General features: G+C 47.2%; 1 protein-coding gene across 1 annotated transcript in view; it reads right to left on the bottom strand.

Annotated features, from left to right (window-relative positions):
- Window positions 1–26444, bottom strand: part of LOC311149239 (plexin-B2-like) — a 209705-nt gene that overhangs the window by 53548 nt on the left and 129713 nt on the right. Inside the window, exons 3-6 of the mRNA XM_084186326.1 lie at window positions 3377–4524; window positions 2921–3109; window positions 2254–2379; window positions 296–396 (exon numbers count right to left, since the gene is read on the bottom strand). Of these exons, the coding sequence (XP_084042452.1) occupies window positions 296–396; window positions 2254–2379; window positions 2921–3109; window positions 3377–4522 (1562 nt within the window). The 5' untranslated portion in view covers window positions 4523–4524. The remainder of the gene's footprint in view (window positions 1–295; window positions 397–2253; window positions 2380–2920; window positions 3110–3376; window positions 4525–26444) is intronic.

Genomic DNA, 26444 nt, shown 5'->3' with positions numbered 1-26444 from the left:
GACAGTGACTATGTTCAGGGTAGGGTACTGGGCGGAGGCCGGCTAGTGGTGACTATTTAACAGTCTGATGGCCTAGAGATAGAAGCTGTTTTTAAGTCTCTCGGTTGCGGACGTTGCAATTGCTGTACCAGATACAGCCCGACAGGATGCTCTCAATACACATCTACACTCTGCTGATGATGGCAGGCCCTATCTAGCTCTGTTTAGAGGGGCATGGGTGTGAGAGATATGCTTATCTGGTTCCCTCCATAAAATGATTGGGAGTATATATAGAGTGTGCGACTTTTTTTCTTACCTGCCCTCCAGAACACACCAGCCACAGTAGGGGTCCCTTGGCGACACACAGGACTGACAGTCGGTTTTCAGATGGCACGTCTGCACTGGCACCTTGGTGATCTACAGTCGGAAGTTTACATACACTTAGGTTGGAGTCATTAAAACTTGTTTTTCAACCACTCCACAAATTTCTTTTAAACAAACTATAGTTTTGGCAAGTCGGTAAGGACATCTGATTTGTGCATGACACAAGTCATTTTTCCAACAATTGTTTACAGACAGATTATTTCACTTATAATTCACTGTATCACAATTCCAGTGGGTCAGAAGTTTACATACACTAAGTTGACTGTGCCTTTAAACAGCTTGGAAAATTCCAGAAAATGATGTCATGGCTTTAGAAGCTTCTGATAGGCTAATTGACATCATTTGAATCAATTGGAGGTGTACCTGTGGATGTATCTCAAGGCCTACCTTCAAACTCAGTGCCTCTTTGCTTGACATCATGGGAAAATCAAAAGAAATCAGCTAAGACCTCAGAATAAAAATTGTAGACCTCCACAAGTTTGGTTTATCCTTGGGAGCAATTTCCAAATGCCTGAAGGTACCACGTTCATCTGTACAAACAATAGTACGCAAGTATAAACACCATAGGACCACGCAACCGTCATACTGCTCAGGAAGAAGACGCGTTCTGTCTCCTAGAGATGAGTGTACTTTGGTGCAAAAAGTGCAAATCAATCCCAGAACAACAGCAAAGGAACTTGTGAAGATGCTGGAGTCCTATATCAACATAACCTGAAAGGCCACTGAGCAAGGAAGAAGCCACTGCTCCAAAACCGCCATAGAAAAGCAAGACTACGGTTTACAACTGCACATGGGGACAAAGATCGTACTTTTTGGAGAAATGTCCTCTGGTCTGATGAAACAGAAATAGACCTGTTTGGCCATAATGACCATCGTTATGTTAGGAGGAAAAAGGGGAAGGCTTGCAAGTCGAAGAACACCATCCCAATCGTGAAGCACGGGGGTGGCATCATCATGCTGTGGGGGTGCACTTCACAAAATAGATGGCATCATGAGGAAAGAAAATGATGTGGATATATTGAAGCAACATCTCAAGACATCAGTCAGGAAGTTAAAGTTTGGTCGCAAATGGGTCTTCCAAATGGACAATGACTCCAAGCATACTTCCAAAGTTGTGGCAAAATGGCTTAAGGACAACAAAGTCAAGGTATTGGAGTGGCCATCACAAAGCCCTGACCTCAATCCTATAGACAATTTGTGGGTAAACTGAAAAAGCGTGTGCGAGCAAGGAGGCCTACAAACTTGACTCAGTTACACCAGCTCTGTCAGGAGGAATGGGCCAAAATTCACCCAACTTATTGTGGGAAGCTTGTGGAAGGCTACCTGAAACGTTTGACCCAAGTTAAACAATTGAAAGGCAATGCTACCAAATACTAATTGAGTGTATGTAAACTTCTGACCCACTGGGAATGTGATGAAAGAAATAAAAGCTGAAATAAATAATTCTCTCTACAATTATTCTGACATTTCACATTCTTAAAATAAAGTGGTGATCCTAACTGACCTAAGACAGGGCATTTTTACTAGGATTAAATGTCAGGAATTGTGAAAAACTGAGTTTAAATGTATTTGGCTAAGGTGTATATAAACCTCCGACTTCAACTGTATAGTAGTAATGCACAGACACAGCCCACAACACAAACAGCATTACAGTGGGACTTTAGAGATACAAACATGTCAGGACTGGAGGTCTATCGGAACACTGAAATGTCTGTAATGTCGAAATTCACTTAAAAACTTGATGATCTATAGCAGCATGCAGTCAACAACACAAACACTAACAGCATTACTTCCTCTAGCTGTGGTTAACACACAGGGTATTTCCCTTTCTCTCTCCACAGCAATAAAAACAATAACTGACAAACAGAAGTACTGTCTGGAGGTCTGTACCTTTTTCTCGGTGGTGATATACAGGTGGCTGTGGCTGGCATCGAAGAAGAGGTTTTTGTTGATGCGTTTCCCTGTGGTGTCCCCTGGTCCTCTGCTGTACACCTCTGGGTTGGCAGTCAGATGCACCTACCAGGCAGAACCAGACAAACAACTCTCAACACAGAACACTGAACACACGCTAGGCTCCTTCTCAACACACGCTAGGCTCCTTCTCAACACACGCTAGGCTCCTTCTCAACACACACTAGACTCCTTCTCAACACACGCTAGGCTCCTTCTCAACACACGCTAGGCTCCTTCTCAACACACGCTAGGCTCCTTCTCAACACACGCTAGACTCCATCTCAACACACGCTAGGCTCATTCTCAACACACGCTAGGCTCATTCTCAACACATACTAGGCTCCTTCAATGGAGCACAACACAAACAACAACATATTCTGTCTACCAACAACTCCCTCTATCATAGCATCCTCTCCTAGCCCCTTACCTTGTACACTGCCCCTATCCCATTATCTTGTACACTTCCCCTAGCCCCTTACCTTCTACACTTCCCCTAGCCCCTTACCTTGTACACCTCCCACAACCACCCTCTCCTTACCTTGTACACCTTCCATAACCACCCTCTCCTTACCTTGTACACCTCCCACAACCACCCTCTCCTTACCTTGTACACCTCTCCCAGGCTGTTCCCCAGGAAGGCAATAGTGTGGTCATTCTCCACAGCGATGGCCACAGCGGTCAGCAGGCCCCTCCTGATGATGACCGCCTCCGCCTGCAGGGCAAACTCTGGCTTACTGGCCAGCGGAGAGGGAAGGAAGTCCGCCCCACACTTATAGTTGTTCAGCGTGTCTTTCTGCAGACGGAGAGCGATATAAGAGATAGGAGAACTACTAGATCCCTTAAACCAATCTATCAAGGGAAGGAGATGAGAGATATAGCTTGCAGGATCCCTTCAGACAAAAAAAAAAAAAAAACTGGAAACAAAGGGCCTGAAAACCAAAGGTGTCATATCTTTGCATTATTGATTCAACATTCTTGGACATTCTTCTTTTAAAATCACTGACTCTCTTCTGTCTCTGACGTGTCCTTTGAAGTGGATGATAAAGGCTGAGCTACTTACGTTAATATGGGAGGTGCAGAACTCATCTGTCTTGTAGGAGTAGGGGATGTCCACAGCAGGGATGGCTGCGATCTTGCCCGAGTCACTGTAGCAGGCGCTGATGATGTCCACCAGCCTCTCGTTGATGGCGTTTAGAGGGTACATGCACAGAGCCGAGTTGGCGCCGTCGTCATCCGGGCTGGCCACCATGAACAGCACCTTGTGCCAGGCGAGGACCTTACCATACTGGCCCGACTCTGTCATTCCCCGGGCCAGCTCTTTACCTGGGGACGCCACATAGGCTGCCTGCACCTTGTTGTACCTGTTCCCTGGGCCACAGTTGAGCTGTAGCTCTGTGTAAGAGTAGTAGTGAGGGTCGTCCTCACAGAGTCGAGACACGAAGGTGAAGTTCTTGTTGTCGGTGCTTCCCATGGTCCTGGAGAACAGGAAGTAGACAAAGCCCTCCTCCTTGAAGGCGTGGCGGAAGTCGTGCAGGTACTTGGGCACAAAGGGTGTGGCCTGCACGGTGGATGCCTCAATGATGCTCTCGAATACCACCCAGTCGCGGTAGTCCTGGAGGATGCGCGTGCTGATGAGTTTGGAGCTGTCTAGGCTGCCATAGCCCTTCCCCACCAGAAACACATTAAAGGTGTTGCCGTCTTTATTAACGTATGTAGACATGACGGCCACCACGGCTACCCCGTCCTCTATGCTAGCCACGTAAGTCCTCTCCCCCTTAGAGTCACTGTAGTACAGTTGCTGCTCCACGTTGGTCAGGTTGAGGAGGGAACAAATACCCCGGTAGCGGGAGCCGCAGACGATCAGTGAGCCGTTGGATGGGTGCACCAGCAGCAGCTTGTTGACATTAGGGCTGGGCTTGGTGTCCTGGCAGTACGGGGTGGAGACGGGCGGGGTGCAGGTGCGGGCGTCGTCCTTGGGACCCGTCACGGTGCGGGCCTCCTCACGCAGCGCCTCGTCCAGCTGGTAGATGGTGTTGACGGCACCCAAGTAGACACGCCCGCTTTGGGGGTCCTGAACCACGTTGTTGATGGGAGTTATGGAGGAGAAGTCCAGGAGCGCCTCCTCCTGCAGCTGGCCACTGGCTGCAGACAGGCATAACAGGAGGAGACAGAGGAAAAGAAGAGCGGCCTGGACCCAGCTCGCCATCTCTTGAGAAGAGCGGAGAGACAGAGGAGAGGGTTAGGGGGGATGCACACCTGACGAAGACAATGTTGGTTGAAATGTTGTGATGGTATCACCTAAGACATCATGTGGGAGCAGCATAATAGTGAGTGGACATTCCCTTTTTCTCTATGTAGAGGTGTTTCATCATGACACAAAAACACTACAGGGAATACTACAGTAAAGTCCGCAAAAACACTACAGGGAATACTACAGTAAAGTCTGCAAAAACACTACAGTGAATCGCTGAGAGATTTTTTTGTTGTTGCTGATCGTAACTTTTTTTTGTACATAATGTTTCCGCCATCGTTTCCTATTATCAAAAAGAGCTTCTGGACATCAGAACAGCGATCACTAACCTTGATTTGGATGAAGAATTCTACTTCAATGACTCGGACATACCAGGCTCTAATCCCCAACACTCGGAAGAGGAAAAGAGGGCAATATAGAAGCCGACATGGGGGCACCCTGATGAAACTACAGCGACGAGTACATAAACCGCCTCTACCCTCTGTTCTATTGGCGAATGTACAATCACTGGAGGACAAACTAGACAAGCTCAGTTCAAGACTATTCTATCAATGGGACCTGAAAAACTGTAATATCCTATGCTTCACGGAGTCGTGGCGGAACGAGGACATGGTTAATATAAATCTAGCTGGTTTTTCTATGCATCGGCAGGATAGAATGGCAGCATCTCGTAAACTCAAGGGTGGGGGCGTGTGTCTCTTTGTTAACAACAGCTTGTGCGCGATCTCTAATATTAAGGTGGTCCCGAGGTTCTGCTCACCTGAGTTAAAATACCTAATGAAAAGCTGTAGGCCATACTATTTACCAAGAGAGTTTTCATCTATATTTTTCGTAGCTGTCTATTTACCACCACAAACCGATGCTGGCACTAAGACCGCACTCAACAAGCTATATAGGTACATTAGCCAACAACAAAACACTCATCCAGAGGCGTCTTTCTCGTGGCCGGTGATTTTAATGCAGGAAAATTTAAAACTGTTTTACCTTATTTCTACCAGCATGTCACCTGTGCAAAGAAATCTACTCTAGGTGACACTTACTCCACACACAGAAACTCATACAAAGCTTTCCCTCACCCTCCATTTGGCGAATCTGACCATAACTCTATCCTGCTGATTCCTGCTTATAAGCAAAAACTCAAACAGGAGGTACCAGTAACACGCTCAATTCGGATGTGGTCCGATGAAGCGGATGCTAAAATACAGGACTGTTTTGCTAGCACAGACTGGAATATGTTCCAGGATTCATTCGATGGCATTGAGGAGTTTACCACATCAGTCAACGGGTTCATTAATAACAGCATCGACGACGTCGTCCCCACAGTGACCGTACGTACTTATCCCAACCAGAAGCCATGGATTACAGGCAACATCCGCACTGAGCTGAAAGCTAGAGATGCCGCTTTGAAGGAGTGGGACACTAACCCGGACGCTAAATGCCTTTTATGCTCACTTCGAGGCAAGCAACACTGAACCATTTGTGAGAGCACGCTGTTCAAGACGACTGTGTGATCACGCTCTCCGTAGCCAATGTGAGTAAGACCTTTAAACAGGTTAACATTCACAAGGCCGCAGGGCCAGACGTGTTACCAGGAAGTGTACTCAGAGCATGCGCTGACCAGCTGGCAAGTGTCTTCATGGACATTTCCAACCTCTCCCTGACCCAGTCTGTAATACCTACATGTTTCAAGCAGACCACCATAATCCCTGTGCCCAAGAACGCCAAGGTAACCTGTCTAAATGACTATCGCCCCATAGCACACACATCTCTAGCCACAACATTTTTTGAAAGGCTGGTCATGGCTAACGTCAACACCATCATTCCAGACACCCTGGACCCACTCCAATCCGCATACCACCCCAACAGATCCACAGATGACGCTATCTCTATTGCACTCCACACTGTGCTTTCCCACTTGGACAAAAGGAACACCTACGTGAGAATACTGTTCATTGACTACAGCTCAAAGTTCAACACCATAGTGCCCTCGAAGCTCTTCACTATGTGTCAAATAACATTTGATTTGATTTTATAGTATTTATACCATAGTATACTATAGTATTTGTTTCATGTGGGTAACCAAGTTTAACAAGGATGCTTTATTTTAAGATTTGATTGCATTGATGGATACACTTTACAGAGAAACTCCCAGGGCTGAATAGAATAAGGCCAATAACTACATCTCAAAGCCAAACTTTGAAACTGAACAATGGCAGTCTGTCTACAGATCTTGGCAAACATTCACCATGTTCTTTCACTGCTCTTTTTAGCAAGAGGAAATACAATATGTTCAGTAAGCCGGTTGCTTTGTTTAGTGGGGGAATAAGATCACACAGCATCCTTTGATACACAAAAACAGCCACACACTTGCAAACAGCAGGAGGCAAAAGTCATCCTCCTCCCTCGCTGCTGATTGCTGTGGTTAATGTTGAGCTGCAGGTGGCTGAATCTGCAATGGTCCACCTCTGTCAAATACGCACCTACATGCACACACACAAGCACACACACACACGATGCATCACCTACACTAGCATATGCACGCACAAGCATTTTACATACACAAAAACACATGTGCACACACACACCTAAACCTACAGCTACGCATGCATGCGCACACACACACACACACACACACACACACACACACACACACACACACACACAGATATGGTCCTGCTCATTTCACGTAGGCAGTTAAGTCCATAGCTACACTGGTCAAATTGAAAAGCCTGTGGAAGGATGGAGGGAGGGAGAGATGGAGAGAAGGAGGGAGGGAGGGAGGCAGCCTGTGCCTAGCTGCCTGTGAATCTGTGATTTATTATGTTAACCTGGCTTCCCTCAGAGCACTAAGTGGGGAGAGTACTGATTGCTCTCGAGGCCCAGTTAATTTCAACGCTTACTCCCATTTGCATTAAAGTGTCCGTCCTCTCCTAGTCCCGGATTTTATTTAGCTTTTTCATTTCACAACCTCATTCCTTTCAGAGCCCCATTTCTCTAGGTAAATGTATTTGCCATTTTTAATTCATCCTCATACAATTCCATTAAAATGTAAACTGTGTTATAAACTCGCCCCCTGTGCTTACTCCCACCAGGACTGTTTGGTTGGTCTTTACTCTTGTTATTATGAATAACGAGAAAATAGCAGGATGGTGTTTGGCTGAAAGTCACTCTGGTCTCTTAACACCTACAAACGTAGGTTGCATTTACACAGGCAGCCCAATTCTTATCTTTTGAACAATTTTTGGCAAAAGAGCTGAAAAAAAAGATCACAATTGGTCTGCTTGTGTAAACACAGCCATAGTTATTCAGAGACGTGTTCATGTAGCCTATTAGGCTAGTATTTACCTACTCTCCCATGAAATTATGAACCTTTTATAGGGTTTCTTAAAACCTGGTATGCCAATGGCCCCTCTGGGTATCTCACTAAAGCCAATGAGCCAATGTAGCATAATGGGTAGTTGATGGGCTTTTCTGTAAAACAATTTAGTGTAGATGTGTTCATGATGTGTTCAGTGTGTAGATCCCAGACTGAGCCAGACTAATCAATCTTTTGGTTACTTTTGTTTTGCTCTTTTGTTTGGATATTCTGCCTTTGTTTAGTCTAGAGTATAGACGACCCTGAGGTTGTATTATTGTGACCCTGCCATGACATTATAGTGATAATGACTCATATTTATAAAGAAGAGAGTATTCCATTTCCCATCTATTCATATTTCATGCACCAAGTCCATAATCCGCTGTCAGTCTAGTTATCCAAATTCCTGTTCAAATGTTCCACACAAAAAATATGGATTTTCAAAATGTCACTGGCTGCTTTCTCTAGCCTAGCGTACGTATAATGATTTAGGACCACTGACTTTGTACAGTGCATTATCAAACAGACTGTGTAAGCTTTCCCAAACTGAGATGTAGGCTACAATAGTTGGTAGAATTGTCAGGAAGTGATCGCTTGGGTGACAGAAAACTCAGCTCAACTTACTTCTATCATTTTAAAGACTCTCTTGCCTATTCATGCAAATCTCTCATTTACATTTTACATTTTAGTCATTTAGCAGACGCTCTTATCCAGAGCGACTTACAGTTAGTTTATTCATCTTAAAATAGATAGGTGGGATTACCACATATCACAGTCATAGTAAATACATTTTACCTCAAAGTAGCTATCAGCAAAGTCGGGGGGGTGGTAAGGGCAAACATTTACATTTACATTTACGTCATTTAGCAGACGCTCTTATCCAGAGCGACTTACAAATTGGTGCATTCACCTTATAGCCAGTGGGATAACCACTTTACAATGTATTTTATTTTTGTATTTCTATTTGGGGTAAGGGGGGGGGGGGGGGGGGGGGGGGGGTAGAAGGATTACTTTATCCTATCCCAGGTATTCCTTAAAGAGGTGGGGTTTCAAATGTCTCCGGAAGGTGGTGAGTGACTCCGCTGTCCTGGCGTCGTGAGGGAGCTTGTTCCTCCATTGGGGTGCCAGAGCAGCGAACAGTTTTGACTGGGCTGAACTATGCATCCGCAGAGGTAGGGGAGCCAGCAGGCCAGAGGTGGATGAACGCAATGTCCTCGTTTGGGTGTAGGGACTGATCAGAGCCTGAAGGTACGGAGGTGCCGTTCCCCTCACAGCTCCGTAGGCAAGCACCATGGTCTTGTAGCAGATGCGAGCTTCAACTGGAAGCCAGTGGAGTGTGCGGAGGAGCGGGGTGACGTGAGAGAACTTGGGAAGGTTGAACACCAGACGGGCTGCGGCATTCTGGATGAGTTGTAGGGGTTTAATGGCACAGGCAGGGAGCCCAGCCAACAGCGAGTTGCAGTAATCCAGACGGGAGATGACAAGTGCCTGGATTAGGACCTGTGCCGCTTCCTGTGTAAGGCAGGGTCGTACTCTCCGAATGTTGTAGAGCATGAACCTACAGGATCGGGTCACCGCCTTGATGTTAGCGGAGAACGACAGGGTGTTGTCCAGGGTCACGCCAAGGCTCTTCGCACTCTGGAAGGAGGACACAACGGAGTTGTCAACCATGATGGCAGGATCATGGAACAGGCAGTCCTTCCCCGGGAGGAAGAGCAGCTCCGTCTTGCCAAGGTTCAGCTTGAGGTGGTGATCTGCCATCCATACTGATATGTCTGCCAGACATGCAGAGATGCGATTCGCCACCTGGTTATCAGAAGGGGGAAAGAGGTAGTAGGAGTGGGGGTGCTGTGAGATTATTTAAAATACTCTTTGAAGAGGTATGGTTTCAGATGTTTTCAGAACATGGGCAGGCTCTGCTATCCTAGCTGGTTCCACCATCGGGGTGCCAGGACAGAGAAGAGCTTGGACTGGACTGAGCGGGAGCTGCCCTCCCTTAGGGGTGGGAGGGCCAAGAGACCGGAGGTGGCAGAATGGAGTGCTCGGGTTGGGGTGTAAGGTTTGAGTATAGCCTAAAGGTATGGATGGGCAGTTCCTCTTGCTGCTCTGTAGGCAAGTACCATGGTCTTGTAGTGGATGCAAGCTTCGGCTGGAAGCCAGTGGAGTGTGCGGAGAAGCGGGGTGACATGGAAGAACTTGGGAAGGTTGAACACCAGGTGGGCTGCAGCGTTTTGGATAAATTGCAGGGGTTTGATGGCACATGCCCGAGACCAGCCAACAGCGAGTTGCAGTCCAGACGGGAGATGACAAGTTCCTGAATTCCACTTCCTGTGTGAGGTAGGGTCGTACTCTACGGATGTTATAGAGCATGAACCTGCAGGGTCACGCCAAGGTTCTTTGCACTCTGGGAGGGGGACACTGTGGAGATGTCAACTGTGATGAAGAGGTCTTGGAGCAGGCATGCCTTCCCCAGGAGGAAGAGCAGCTCCGTCTTGTCGAGGTTGAGCTTGAGGTGGTGGGCCGACATCCAAGCTGAGATATCTGCCAGGCACGCAGAGATGCGTGTCGCCACCTGTGTGTCTGAAGGGGTGAATGAGAAAAGTAGTTGAGTGTCTTCCGCATAGTAATGATAGGAGAGACTATGTGAGAATATGACGGAGCCGAGTGACTTGGTGTACAGAGAGAAGAGGAGAGGGCCTAGAACCGAGCCCTGGGGGACACCAGTAGTGAGAATACGTGGTGCAGACACAAATCCTCTCCACGTCACCTGGTAGGAGCGGCCTGCCAGGTAGGTTACAATCCAAGAGTGTGCAGAGCCTGAGATGCCCAGCCCTGAGAGGGCGGAGGAGGATCTGATGGATCTAGGAGGACGAGAACAGAGGAGCGAGTCAGCTTTGGCAGTGCGGAGAGCCTCCGTGAGACAGAGTAGGGCAGTCTCGGTTGAGTGACCCGTCTTGTAGCCTGACTGGTTAGGGTCAAGAAGATCGTCCTGACAGCGATAGCGAGAGAGTTGGTCAGAGACAGTATGCTCAAGTGTTTTGGAAAGAAAAGAAAGCAGGGATACCGGTCTGTAGTTTTTGACGTCAGAGGTGTCGAGTGTTGGTTTCTTGAGGAGGGGAGCGACTTGGGCCATTTTGAAGTCAGTGGGGACGCAGCCAGTGGTCAGGGAGGAGTTGACGAGGGAAGTGAGGAATGGGAGAAGGTCTCCAGGAATGGGAGAAGGTCTCCCTCTTCACACCAAGACAGTCGTGAAGAGGGCACGACAAAGCCTATTCCCCCTCAGGAGACTAAAAAGATTTGGCATGGGTCCTCAGATCCTCAAAAAATTCTACAGCTGCACCATCGAGAGCATCCTGACTGGTTGCATCACCGCCTGGTATGGCAACTGCTTGGCCTCCGACCGCAAGGCACTACAGAGGGTAGTGCGTACGGCCCAGTACATCACTGGGGCAAAGCTTCCTGCCATCCAGGACCTCTATACCAGGCGGTGTCAGAGGAAGGCCCTCAAAATTGTCAAAGACTCCAGCCACCCTAGTCATAGACTGTTCTCTCTGCTACCGCACGGCAAGCGGTACCGGAGTGCCAAGTCTAGGTCCAAAAGACTTCTCAACAGCTTCTACCCCCAAGCCATAAGACTCCTGAACAGCTAATCATGGCTACCCGGACTATTTGCACTGCCCCCCCACCCCATCCCTTTTACGCTGCTGCTACTCTGTTAAGTATTTATGCATAGTCACTTTAACTCTACCCACATGTACATATTACCTCAACTAGCCGGTGCCCCCGCACATTGACTCTGCAACGGTACCCCCCTGTATATATAGCCTCCCTACTGTCACTTTATTTTACTTCTGCTCTTTTTTTTCTCAACACTTTTTTTGTTGTTGTTTTATTTTTACTTTTTTTGTTAAAAATAAATGCACTGTTGGTTAAGGGCTGTAAGTAAGCATTTCACTGTAATGTCTGCACCTGTTGTATTCGGCACATGTGACCAATAAAATTTGATTTGATTTGATTTGATTTGATTTGAGAAGGGGGGAAGGGAAGGGTTCTCACTCCCTATAAGAACAAAAATCTGCTGTTATACAAATTTCCCTCAGATGTTGCGCTGTGGGTCATTGCCAAATGAATCCTGCAAACTTTTTTAAAGGAGCTTATTCTCTCCTACGATGTCTCCACTCCTCTCTTCTCTATCACTCTTCATCCTTTTTTCATGGGCTTAATCAGAGTTAAGGAGGCTTCAAAGAGCTTTGGGGGAAAAGTCAGTCTCACCACCGTAAGGTGGTGAGTGGTGACACAGGTGGAACCCAGCTCCTTTGTCCCCAGGCTGTCCCAGATCCTCTCTACTTCTCTGAAGTCGTATTTCGATTTCTCCACACCTCTGTACGGGACATGGCAGCAGGGAACTCCTCTCCCACATAGTCTGGACCATTCTGAATCAAGAAAAAGCTGCTATAATAAGTCGGTAGCTCAGCTCAGAGCTGCGTTGGCCTGCAGCTAATGAAGCAGACACACCTGGAGAGAAAGCCTACGCCCTGATTTTTATATTAAAACAGTGTTCCAGTGCAGGAGAGAAAGACTTAAAAATCTCTCATTAGGGCTTCATGGTTTAGCTACCGGCTGCCTTGACTTGACTGCAAACTTTGGAAACAGTAAGGGAAAGGAGAGAGGAAGGGACATTTTTCTAGAGGAGCTACTTGTACAGGCCTGAAAAGCAGGGCAACGACTGGGTGTGTCCTGCTACCTGGTGCTCGTTAACTGGATAGCTCTCATGCTTCTGGCTGCCTACCATCTCTTCTCCACCCTCCCTGACATCTGGACATATCTGCACTGGAAAGACCTCTCCCAGCAGAGAAAAATGCAAGATAATTGAAAAATGCCGGTGTGAACATTCCATGAACACACGTGATTGAACACAAACACAAACACACTCACAGCGCTGACAGAGTAATTATTTCCTGCCACCCAGAGACACTTGTGCAGACTACCACGAGGTGTCCCTTTGACACAGGCCACAGCAGAAGCATAGAGGTCCTCTCTGGCACAGACAGAGGACCCTACCCATCATCCTCTCTGGCACAGAGGATCCTCCACATCCTATTATCTAGGATAATACTCCAGCATGCAGCAGGAGGAGGAAGTGAGTGTCTGCTGATTACATCTCTATGCTGAACAGACAGACGTTGTATGCGTCCCAAATGGCACCTTATTCCCTATATAGTGCACTTATTTTGACCAGAGCCCTATAGACCCTGGTCACTATGGGCCCTGGTCAAAAGTAGTGCACTATATAGGGAATAGGGTGTTATTTGATATGCATACGACCACTCTGTTGCTGATTAGGCATCTTCAAACCCAGCACGAGTGCTGCACTCAGACCTACCACTCATTAAACAGAGCAGACAGTGAGATATAAATAAAGAAATAACAGATCCCCCCCACCGACAAACATAATAGGATATCACCCCATATGGCGGCAAGGCGGTTGCCCGCATTCATATTCAGCATTTCTCATATCAGCGCTCTCTCCACCCTCTCTCTCTTGTTCTCCGACCAGCAGATGCCATTCCTGACAGTGACGGGTGGTGTCTTTATATTAAAGCCTTTCTCAGTGTTACGCTGCTGATAAAAGTGAGCACCATTAAATTAGTGGCCAGTCCTTGGGGCCCGGAGCCGGGGGTGAGAGAGGGGTTAACGCTCAATTAACTATCTGGCCCTGTGTGTCTGTCGGTCTCAGTGTGTCTCAGTGCGTGGCTGTTCGGCGAGCCTGTGATAAAGCATGTTACAGACAATATGACAAAATGGTTTGGTGGCTCACATGGAGCGGCGGCGGCAGAAACTAATGTCTACGTCAGGTGCGTTACATGGTGCTGAGTGCTCCTAGTTCTCGCTCCAGTCAGTGAGAAGAAAAAGGAAAACAGACGCCATGCCACATTGTTAAAATGAAGCATGGACTGGAGAGCTCTCTCTCTTTCAGACAGTGTATGAGCCCCGCCCGTCCTACCCATCTGAGTGAAATTGTTTCAGAAGTGCTTAGGGAAGCTCGTGTGACGATGGCAATCCAATTTCCATATGAACAATTACCCTGCCGTCAGGGTTGGCAGTTAATTTATTTCAATTTGACTGACTACAACGAGCCACTGGCCCAGGCAACCAGCCCAGCCATTGTGATCAGGCAGGGCATTGAGCAGGCAGCCATTGATGAAACCCTTCTGGTCTATAACACACAGAGACCCAGCTGCACTGGCCTAAGTACCATCAACCCTGCGACCTATCATGACCCGAGTACACTAAAACACACATAGGCCTCACATTAGTGTGTGTTGGTGTGTGTGTGTGTGTGGGTGTGTGCATGTCTGTGTGTGTGTGTATGGGGGAGCAGCAGAGGTCAATATGGCCCCCACTTCTCTTTCCGTTCAGGTACAGCACTTTTCCTCATTAGGAATTATAGCCTGTTTGTCTGTTTACTGCGTCGTACCTGGTCCCAAGGCCCTAGCTATCTTCTGTCTGCCAGCTGGACACTTGAGCGGGAGAGTAGACTACAAACGGCAAGCGGAGTAGCAGACACAATGACTCGCTGCTTGCTCACACACAGTACACACACTCTCTGTCTATTGCACAAACACACACACAAGGGAGGAAGGGTGTGTGTGCACACGCAAACACACGCAAACACACACACACATCCTCTCTCGCTCACTGCAGCAGCAGGTTGGGATAATCTCCCAGTTTTTCTGGCCTCCTCCCTCCCTGCTGGATGAGTGTCCTCTCCACTGGGACAAAGTGGCTGTTTGCTGTGGACACAGCTGGCGTGCAGGGAACCTGATTAAGCACTAGGCCCACTGCAGAAGAGACACACACACCCACACCTTCAACATCCAAGCCCACTGCAGAAGAGACACACACACCTTCAGCCAAGACTCTACCTCAAAACTCAGGCCCATTGCAGAAAAGACAGACACACAACTCCACTAGCCAGGAACTCTGCAGAAGACACACACACACACCAAAACTCGCCACACAGTCTATACAACCTGATTAAGCAATAGGTTTTCTGCATGCCGATAAGCCATGAAGGTAGCTTGTACCGTCTTTCAGATGGGACGTTAAACGGGTGTCCTGACTCTATGTGATCACTTATCCAGGCTCTGTCGCAGCCGGCCGCGACCGGGAGACTCATGGGCGGCGCACAATTGGCCCAGCGTCGTCCAGGGTAGGGGAGGGAATGGCCGGCAGGGATGTAGCTCAGTTGATAGAGCATGGCGTTTGCAACGCCAGGGTTGTGGGTTCAATTCCCACGGGGGGCCAGTATAAAAAAATATGTATTCACTAACTGTAAGTCGCTCTGGATAAGAGCGTCTGCTAAATGACTAAAATGTAAAATGTAAATGTTAAGATCCTATGGCACTTATTGTAAGAGTAGGGGTGTTAACCCTGGTGTCCTGGCTAAATTCCCAATTTGGCCCTCATACCACCAAGGCAACCTAATCATCCCCAATTTCCAATTGGCTCATTCATCCCCCCTCCTCTTCCCTGTAACTATTCCCCAGGTTGTTGCCAGTCAACTTATCTGGTAAAATCAAAAAATGAATGACTTGTGATGGAGAGAGAGAAAGGGACAGATGAGAGAGAGAAAGACTCAAGAGTTGTGATGGGTGTAAATTACTGTTTTGTGTGGGCTGCTACCTGTCAGTCACACCTCCAGATGTGTCAGTGTACTGACAGACTGAACGTTTTGGAGGAGATCTCCACCCAAGGAGTCCACTTACTGCTGCTGACGCCGGCCAGTTACAGTAAACCATACAGACTCTAGGAGCTACTACACACGCAGGTCTTATTTACCCAGAGGATAGAGGCATATTGGGTATTCGATATGACCACCACACCTATTCTGACCACATTCACATTCACATCTCCCATCCAATCCTATAAAGTCTCATTCTCTCCTCTCATCCCTCATTCGTCACACTGCTGTCTGTCTGTCTGTATGTCCCTATGAGGACCCCAGAGCAGAGCAGAGAGAGGCTGCTGAACAGGGCCTGACTAATAGCTAAACAAACACCATTATCTGGCGTTGATGGCCTAGCCTTGAACAGCCTGAGTAGACTTGAGGAGAGCAGAGCCCTGGCTGCCTGCTGCCTGCTGCTGAGTAGACTAGAGGAGAGCAGAGCCCTGGCTGCATGCTGCTTGCTGCTGAGTAGACTAGAGGAGAGCAGAGCCCTGGCTGCCTGCTGCTTGCTGCTGAGTAGACTAGAGGAGAGCAGAGCCCTGGCTGCCTGCTGCCTGCTGCCTGCTGCTGAGTAGACTAGAGGAGAGCAGAGCCCTGGCTGCCTGCTGCCTGCTGCCTGCTGCTTGCTGCTGAGTAGACTAGAGGAGAGCAGAGCCCTGGCTGCCTGCTGCCTGCTGCCTGCTGCCTGCTGCCTGCTGCTGAGTAGACTAGAGGAGAGCAGAGCCCTGGCTGCCTGATGCCTGATGCCTGCTGCCTGCTGCTGAGTAGACTAGAGGAGAGCAGAGCCCTGGCTGCCTGCTGCCTGCTGCCTGCTGCTGAGTAGACTAGAGGAGAGCAGAGCCCTGGCTGCCTGCTGCCTGCTGCTGAGTAGACTAGAGCAGTGGTTCACAAACTGTGGATCAGGAAATTAGCTTTAAAACTGCAACATTTTCTCTCTGCTGCCAAGATAAGGGCCTACATTTTTTTTTTGACAAGGGGTGTGGCAATGGGCCAGGGCCAAGGCAGAATTCAGCCCATTGCCACATCCCCTGTCAGGTCCACCACCTAGGCCCTCTTTCATCCAGAAAAAAACCTGCATTGTTACAAATAATGTCATAATTATACAGTTCATTTCTTAAAATTGGTCAAAATAACCTATACTCAAATCTACATTTATTTAAATGTTTTGAAGAGGGTATTATTAATAATAATTTTTTACTTTTTCTTTGGTTTGTCTATGTTTTTTCACCACTCAACCCTTATTGTGGGTCGCGACTCAAAAGATACCTCAATTGGTTGGTTCCGAAGCAAAAACTTTTGGGAATCCCTGGATTGGATTGTGGTCTCCTGAGTGGCACAGTGGTCTAAGGCACTGCATCGCAGTGCTAACTGTGCCACTAGAGATCCTGGTTCGAATCCAGGCTCTGTCGCAGCCGGCCGCGACCGGGAGACTCATGGGCGGCGCACAATTCGTCCAGGGTAGGGGAGGGAATGGCCGGCAGGGATGTAGCTCAGTTGATAGAGCATAGTGTTTGCAACGCCAGGGTTGTGGGTTCGATTCCCACGGGGGGCCAGTATAAAAAATAATATGTATTCACTAACTGTAAGTCGCTCTGGATAAGAGCGTCTGCTAAATGACTAAAAAAAAAAAATAATAATTGGAGGAGAGCAGAGCCCTGCCTGCCTCACTTAATCCCAGTTCTCTCCCCACTAATGAGGGCCCTCCACCAGCCACAGCCCATTTGGGGTCCACAGGAGCCCACTGGGGCCCAGCCGAGTGTGGAGACACAGCATAGTCAGTGAGAGGAAAGGAGGGAGGGATGGAGAGGGGGAAATGTCTTGGTCAATTCACTGTCTTAAAAGGGGGACGGAATTAATGAGCCTGTTGTAGGCTCCCGGTTGAGGCTGCTGCTGCTCGCTCACTCACGCTATGTTTGCTCTTTGGTGTTAGAGGAGTGTGTGTGTGTGTGTGTGTGTCACCTGACCCTGAGCGGTCGTCTACAAATGCATACTGGCACTCGCCACAAACACATATCCACATATGGACACCGGCACTCGCCCACACACACCAACACAAACATCCTGTACACACACACACACACACTCTTAAAGCTTTGAGGCAGAGTGAGCCACTCACTGACTGCAGAGCTGAGAGCTGGTGATTGGGCCCACAGAGACCGGCGATGACCTTTTCCTCAACATGTTTTTGCGAGTCAGTGAAAGCTCAGCTCGCCGCCCACCGCCACTTCACATTAAATGTCACTGAGCGTCTTAAATGAACCGCCAAAACACAGACAGAGTTTCGGGAACAGACAGACAGAGAGCCTCGTTGTCACCAGTCAATCTGGGCACATCACAACAGCTCCAGTCCCTCTGACCTCTGACCTCTACTGTATGAGAAACAGTCAAGTGTGGGTATTTTTATATTATATCCTCAGTGGTTTGTGGGAAAAATACAGGCCCCTGTACACAGACACCGCCTCCCTGCCCTTCCCCCTTCATCTTGCATTGTCTGGACTGGCCTGGTGGGACTGGATTGGAGTTCAGACGTACAGTACCGTCCTCCCCTCCCCTCATCTCACGGCCGCAGATCTCTCCAGAGATAGAGAAACGCCTCGCCAACAACGGGCTGGACGGACGCAGAGGTTAATTACGGTTGAAATCGGGGAGATGATCAGCAGGCTGTCAGTCAGGCTCGTAGGGTTCGCCGCGCCCTGCGCTATTCCCTTCTACTCTGTGCTGTGCCGTCTGATAGGTAGGGTGTGTGTGTGTGGGTAAGAGTGTGTGTGTGTAGTGTGTGTGTGTGTGTGGTGTGAGGGAGAGAGTGACAGTGACACAGCACATACACTCTCTCCTGTCAGTGTGTGAGGCTTCAGCAGGCAGTGAAAACACAGCTCATCAAATTCCAGCCAAACATCACAGCGCTCTGTTAGACGATTGCTTTGTTACCCAGGAGGAATCTGAAAAGAAATATAACTCCAATGACTGTTCATGAATTCCCATTGGCATGGACAGCACGTAGCAGACGGGTAATCCTTGAAAAATGGACTGGGGTATTAGTGAAGCTGCTTTAAGGTAGGGGGTGTTTCATATATCACCTACCTGCACTGTGCTTAGGGGCTCAGGGCCATTATCCCCAGGGCTCACTATCAAACAGACTGTACCAAGACTCACTGTGTGCGTGCGTGTGTGTGTGTGTGCGTGCGTGTGTGTGTGTGTGTGTGTGTGTGGACAGGGAACAGGGAGAGGAATTATCACATGTAGCAAGAAGGAGGACCCAAGGTCAGGCCCTGTTCGATTTCACTGGGCTAACCTCAATTTCCAGACCCCGCCACCGCAACTCTCATTCATTTACAATTCCAGAGAGCACCCTGAATGGAAATTGACGATTCAATTTTTTGAATTAAACTCCTTTCTGGAATTGACTCCCCGGCCCGTTATCGTCGTCCTGGTTGGCTGAGTAGCCAATTTCTCCGCTCCTGTGGAGACACGGGGGCGAGATGGTCACCGTCCGTCTGCAAAGCGCCCCCCGCTATAAAAACGCCCCGCTCTCTTTTCCACCCCCTCTCGCTTTTCCCATCAGCAAACTCTGTCAAAAAAGAAAACCTCACACTGACAGTTTGTGTCGCCATGAGGTGTTTTACACTCGCCCACTCGCTGTTGGATGTTGAACAATTTAAAAATTATCTATGCAAATGTAATTTCACTGTGTCTCATCTCACACGGCCAATTAATAAAGTCTGGAGCTGTTCTATAACCATAAATTAAACCAGGCTAGATATAATAACTACTGTAGATTCATGTGTTTTTGTATAACTGCCTAATTGCTCTAAGACTCCGGTGGGGCCAATACAAACAGTTCCATTTCTAAATGATGAGAGAGGAGTGAAATGTCTTAGTATTGCAAATCAATCTTTCATTTAGGAACTACATCGCTTTCCTTAATTGTGTCATATAGACTGTATGCCTATTAACAGGGGAAGTTGGAAGTTCTGCCTCGGTCTCTCTCACTAGACTTTACTCTAAAGAGGCATAAACTGGTACATGAAGTCATGAAGTTAAATATGGACTGCTGGAAAGCCATGGCACAGAGAGAGGAATAGCTCAAGAGAGAGAGAAACACACACACACACACACACACACAACAAACACACTGACTCAGCCAGCCCAGAGGAGCAGCAAGAAGTGAGAAAGAGCCTATAGGACCAAACTGCACTTCCTCATCACCAACAATACAACCCTTTGTCTATCTCCAACGATTGTTCTCTCTGCCGAGGGTGAGAACACTAATCTGCCATGGAACTGGTAGTTGGTAGGATTTACTATAACTATCCTAATTAGTGGGAGTTCACTAACACAGTGTGCTGGGTGTTGTGTACATGCTGTAGGTGCCATATCAATCTTTAATACAGGGCTTAATGGAGGGGGAGGGGGGAGGGATGGAGGAGAGGAGAGGAGAGGAGAGGAGAGGAGAGGAGAGGAGAGGAGAGGAGAGGAGAGGAGAGGAGAGGAGAGGAGAGGAGAGGAGAGGAGAGGAGAGGAGAGGAGAGGAGAGGAGGAGCTCTTACAGAGGTTAGTGAGACCCCCTATCAGAGCTCTCCTATTACTGATAAACTGCAGCCCCTGAGGATAAAACCAAATTCACTACAGTTCCTCACCGACCGACCGTCTCTCCTTTGAGAGACCCACAGAGAGGAATTAAAAGAAAATCTCTTTGTATTAAACAAACACTAAGGGGGCTGGTTGAGGCGTCAAAGATAAAAATGGATAACGGATCTTTCCAGGTGACGAATTTCCTAATTGCTTCGCTTAATACACATCCTGCTTAAACCGGTCATGCTACATCATTTTAATTATTCGCACAAGAGCCTAATTAGTTGTATCCGTGGAACCAGAGGCTACCGTACACCTAATTAGGCTGCTATCAAAGCCTGTTGGAGCCAGGCGATGTTGAGACCTAAGCACCACCAACCTCACCCATCTAACCCCTCACCCTGCCATGGAACGGTGAGAAAGCAGAAGGCTTTCAACTTCTGTTCTGTTCACAACTAAACCTGCATGTCATTGCACTCTCATTCTCTCTCAAACTGATGATCTTTGCCACCTCTCAATGCTGTCCGTGTGTGTGTGTGTGTGTGTGTGTGTGTGTGTGTGTGTGTGTGTGTGTGTGCGACTGTTCTGTGTCAGCTGTCATGGGCAGCCTTGCTGTATAGATAAGGTGCTTTCTGTATCAATAAGTGTCCATATATCCATGACCATTGAAATGTTTGAATCCTTCTCGACTGTAATGTGATTTGTGGATTCAAATAAAATGTGTGTGTGCGTGTGTGTCTATCTGCCATAATATAGACTTTAAGTGTCGCTACTAGTCTAATCTGGTTAGGTAAATGACACGTGTGACGGTAGGAAAAATCGTTGGTGGTCCAATCTGAGTGTTACCAATAGCCAGCCTACAGCTCAATACACAATTCAGATTAATCATGTGACAACATGTGGATTAACACCAGCAAACTACAGGCTCAAAGGTTAGAGCCGCTGCCCTATCCCAGTGGAACGATTGATGCCTGAATTCACTGGGATGATTGTCCGAAAGTATTGTAGAGTGTATTAGCTAGTGATATCCACATGCCCAAGACTAGCCTCTAACAGAGAAGCGTGGACATATTTTTTCTGTGTCTAGTTTCATTTTCTGGTTTTGTCTTCACATAGGTGTCCTCTGGGAAAATACTATGGAAAAGTTACTGCAAAGTGAGAACTGCCTCAGGCATAGATAATTCCCAAACTGATCAGTCTTCTGTCTCTTCATGTCTCTCTTAGAGTTCATCCATCACATCAAGACCAATATCCTGAAAGCTGTATGAGGGAGAGACATAGACTATTACACTATCAATGAAAACATGAACAGCTCAACAAGCACTAGCCTACAGCACTATCAATGAAAACATGAACGCTCAACAAGCCCTAGCCTACAGCACTATTAATGAAAACATGAACAGCTCAACAAGCCCTAGCCTACAGCACTATCAATGAAAACATGAACAGCTCAACAAGCACTAGCCTACAGCACTATCAATGAAAACATGAACAGCTCAACAAGCACTAGCCTACAGCACTATCAATGAAAAGCACCAGCCTACACCCAGAAAAAAGCCACCACTACTTTCCATTCCCTGGGCTGATTCACCCACTGAGAAGACATCAGAGATTTCCCTGGCTATCTCTCCCAGGTGATCTAACTATACACTCCACTGAGGATCTCCCCTCACTTTTCTCCTGCTTCTTTCCTTCATCTAATCAGACGTGACATAATGGTCTTCCATGGCGACAAGACACAGCTGAGACGAAGCCAGAGAGTGAGGAACGTTTCACCTCAGCTTGTTCTCTGTTTATCTGCAGCGTACCGTTTGTTTCCGAGACTCTACGGGAACGCTGGTGAAAATCCTAAAACGATGTGAGGAAAGTTCACCAAATGGAGTCAGCTGAGTGAGTCTGTGATGTTTCAAGCCACAATTACAGCCCAGAGTGCATTGCTCTCCAGAAGAGGCGACGTTTCACAAACAGCTGGCGTAGCTTTCACCACCTAGACGCCACTACACTACCATTCACAACTCACAGACAGACAGACAGACAGACAGACAGACAGACAGACAGACAGACAGACAGACAGACAGACAAAAACAGCACTCTATTCTCAGTCTCACAGTGTGTTAGTGTCTAGTTGAACAGTGAGAGTGATAATTCTTCCAGACAGATATGATAGGCTGCAGTATTCTGGGGGATATGTCTGTATGTGGCATGTGGTGCAGCTGGTCTAGCTGTCTCCTTAATTGGTACATTTCTTAAGAAGCCATTTCTTATTCTACGAGACGAGAGGCATGCAGGCTGGCTGGCAAACGGAATCTTCTTCCTGGCAACTGACAAGTATCTCTTGCCGTGTGATTGTTACCATGGCGATGATATCGGAGGATCAGGAAGTTCAGATGGCGTGTAACTCCTATTGGATGTACTGTATGTAGCAATACAGTTACTCAACCAAGGTGCATATTCACTCCATGTGGTCAGACCACCACCGCTCTAGTCCTAGTCAGAGTCATATACCTCAAATCATCGGGTTCTTGGTCAACTCCCTGACCAAGGCCCTTTTCCCCCGATTGCTCAGTTTGTCCGGGCGGCCAGCTCTAGAAAGAGTCTTGGTGGTTCAAAACTTCTTCCATTTAAGAATGGTGGAGGCAGGGCCTCCAGAGTGGCACAGCGGTCTAAGGCACTACATCGCAGTGCTTGAGGCGTCACCACAGACCTGGGTTCGATCCCAGGCTGTGTCACAAATGGCTGTGACCGGGAGTCCCATAGGGTGCCGCACAATTGGCCTAGCATCGTCCGGGTTAGGGGAGGGCTTGGCCAGGGGGGCTTTACTTGCCTCATCACGCTCTAGCAACTCCTTGTGGCAGGCTGGGCGCCTGCAGGCTGACTTTGGTCGTCAGTTGAACAGTGTTTCCTCCAGCACATTGGTGCAGCTGGCTTCCAGGTTAAGTGGGTGGGTGTTAAGAAGTGAGGATGCATGACTGGCCTCTCCCAAGCCCGTTGGGAAGTTGCAGCAATGAGACAAGATCATAATTGAATATCATGAAAAACGGGAGGAAAAACCCCCAAAAGAATGATGGATCCACTGTGTTGTTGGGGACCTTCAATGCTGCAGACATGTTTTGGTACCCTTCCCCAGATCTGTGCCTTGACACAATCCTGTCTCGGAGCTCTACGGACAATTCCTTCGACCTCATGGCTTGGTTTTTGCTCTGACATGCACTGTCAACTGTGGGACCTTATATAGACAGGTGTGTGCCTTTCCAAATCATGTCCAATCAATTGAATTTACCACAGGTGGACTCCAATCAAGTTGTAGAAACATCTCAAGGATGATCAATGGAAACAGGATGCACCTAAGCTCAATTTCGAGTCTCATAGCAAAGGGTCTGAATACTTATGTAAATAAGGTATTTCTGTTTTAGTTTTTTAAATCTAAAAACCTGTTTTCACTTTGTCAATATTTGGGTATTATGTGTAGATTGATGAGGAAATTGTTTTATTTAATCAGTTTTAGAATTAGGCTGTAACGTAACAAAATGTGGAAAAAGGGAAGGGGTCTGAATACTTTCCCGAATGCACTGTATATATATTTTAAAAAAGTGACGAGGAATAAATACACAGTGAATAACGAATAACAATAATGAGTAAAAATAACATGGCTATAGACAGGAGTACCAGTACCAAGTCGATGTGCAGGGGTCTGAGGTAATGGAGGTAGCTACAGTGCCTTCAGAAAGTATCCACATTTTGTTGTGTTACAGCCTGAATAAAACATTTATTAAATCAATTGTTTTCTCACCCATCTACACACAATACCCCATAATGACAAAGTGAAGACATGTTTTAGACATTTTTGCAAATTTATTGAAAATGAAATACAGAAATATTACATTTACATAAGTATTCACAACCCTGAGTCAATACTTTGTAGAAGCACCTTTGGCAGCGATTACAGCTTTGAGTCGTCTTGGGTATGTCTGTATCAGCTTTAAACATCTAGATTTGGGGATTTTCTCCCATTCTCCCTTGCAGATTTTCTCAAGCTCTGTTAAGTTAGATGGTCTTTCCACAGTTTTTCAATGGGATTTAGGTCTGGGCCACTCAAGGACTTTCACATTCTTGTTCTGAATCCATTCCAGCGTTGCTCTTACTGTATGCTTGGGGTCATTGTCTTGTTGGAACGTAAATCTTCGCCCCAGTCTAAGGTCAATTGCATTCTGAAGCAGCTTCTCATCAAGGATTTGCCTGTATTTGGCTCCATTCATTGTTCTCTCTATTCTTACCAGTCTCCCAGTCCCTGCCGCTGAAAAGCATCCCCATAGCATGATGCTGCCACCACCACCAGGCTTGTTTCTGTCCAAATAATTGAATTGGTCACAGGTGGACTCCAATCAAGTTGTAGTAACATCTCAAGGATGATCAAAGGAAATTGGATGCACCTGAGCTCAATTTGGAGTGTCATAGCAAAGGCGAGTGAATACATTACATTTTAGTCATTTAGCAGACGCTCTTATCCAGAGCGACTTACAGTTAGTGAGTGCATACATTATTTTTTTATTTTTCATACTGGCCCCCCGTGGGAATCGAACCAACAACCCTGGCGTTGCAAACGCTATGCTCTACCAACTGAGCTACATCCCTGCCGGCCATTCCCTCCCCTACCCTGGACGAATTGTGCGCCACCCCATGGGTCTCCCGGTCGCGGCCGGCTATGACAGAGCCTGGATTCGAACCAGGATATCTAATGGCACAGCTAGCACTGCGATGTAGTGCCTTAGACCACTGCGCCACTCGTAAATGTAAATTAGATAAAGTATTTCTGTATTTCATTTTGTATACATTTGCTAACATTTCTAAAAACATGTTTCCATTTTGTCATTATGGGGTATTGTGTGTTGATGGGTGAGAAAAATCAATTTTGAATTCAGGCTGTAACACAACAAAATGTGGAATAAGTCAAGGGGTATGAATACTTTCTGAAGGCACTGTTTGTACATAACGGTAGGGGTAAAGTGACTAGGCAACAGGATAGATAATAGACAGTAGCAGTGTAATGCAAATGTAAATGTAAATGTAATATGGTGAGTGTGAAAGTGTGTGTGTGTGTGTCTGTGTATGTGTGTGTTGGGGTTTGTATGTGTGAGCGTGTGGGTAGAGTCCAGTGTGTGTGCATTGAGTCAGTGCAAGAGAGTTAGTGCTAAAAAGGGTCAATGTAGGTAGTCCAGGTAGCCATTTGATTAGCTATTTAACAAGCTGTTGGTGCACTGACACTGCTTGCTGTGCGGAAGCAGAGAGAACAGTCTATGGCTTGGGTGGCTTGAGTCTTTGACAATTCTTTGGGCCTTCCTCTGACACTGCCTGGTATAGAGGTCCTGGATGGCAGGGAGCTTGGCCCCAGTGATGTACTGGGCCGTACTCACCACCCTCTGTAGCGCCTTGCGGTCGGGTGCCTTGCAGACAGACAAGATGCTCTCAATGGTGCAGCTGTATAACCTTTTGAAAAAACTGATTGTCTAGTTTTGCCTGGCAAAAACAGAGTAACTACATTAATATTATCCATATAAAGTACCGTTTAGCAATTTGCTACAGACGCATCTTTCCCACAACAATAGGCTACCTGGTGATTTCATTGACCATTTTCATATTTCAGATAGGCCTAGTTTGGGTGGGTTATAATTATATACCTTAGTGGTGGCATTACTGGCTGTATGTCTAAAGATAGCTGTAACATCACACTACCTTCAATACTCATCCTAATTGAGGTTAGTTCTGTTCTGATGTCCAGAAGCAGTTTTTGGTCATACGAAATTATGCACAAAAAAAAGTTAAGATCAGAGTAAAACATTTATAGAAAATAGCAGAATTGGTCAGGAGCCCATAAGACGGCTACTATCCACCGCAGCGCCATCTTGTCTCTGTATTTGGATCTGGTCCTAGTGTGTGTGAAAACATTCCTCGCATGAGGAACTCTCTAAGCTTACTACCAGCAGTGAAATTAAATCCTCCCATCCCAAGCTCTACCATGAGTGACAATCATCATGAGGAAGGAATCAGGTTGGATCTCTCCAGTCTCCACTGAGTCCAGACAGAGAAATCACAGCCATTCCACTAGGAGAGTATCAGGTTCTGTGAGTCAGGGAGGCAGACAACTGACAGACATTGCTTTTCTACAGGCACACACACACACAAACACACAGACACACACACACACACACACACACACAAACACA

This window comes from Coregonus lavaretus (assembly GCF_964263955.1).
Source record: "Coregonus lavaretus genome assembly, chromosome: 21".
NCBI classification, from domain to species: domain Eukaryota; kingdom Metazoa; phylum Chordata; class Actinopteri; order Salmoniformes; family Salmonidae; genus Coregonus; species Coregonus lavaretus.
This window is presented reverse-complemented; position numbering and strand designations above follow the sequence as displayed.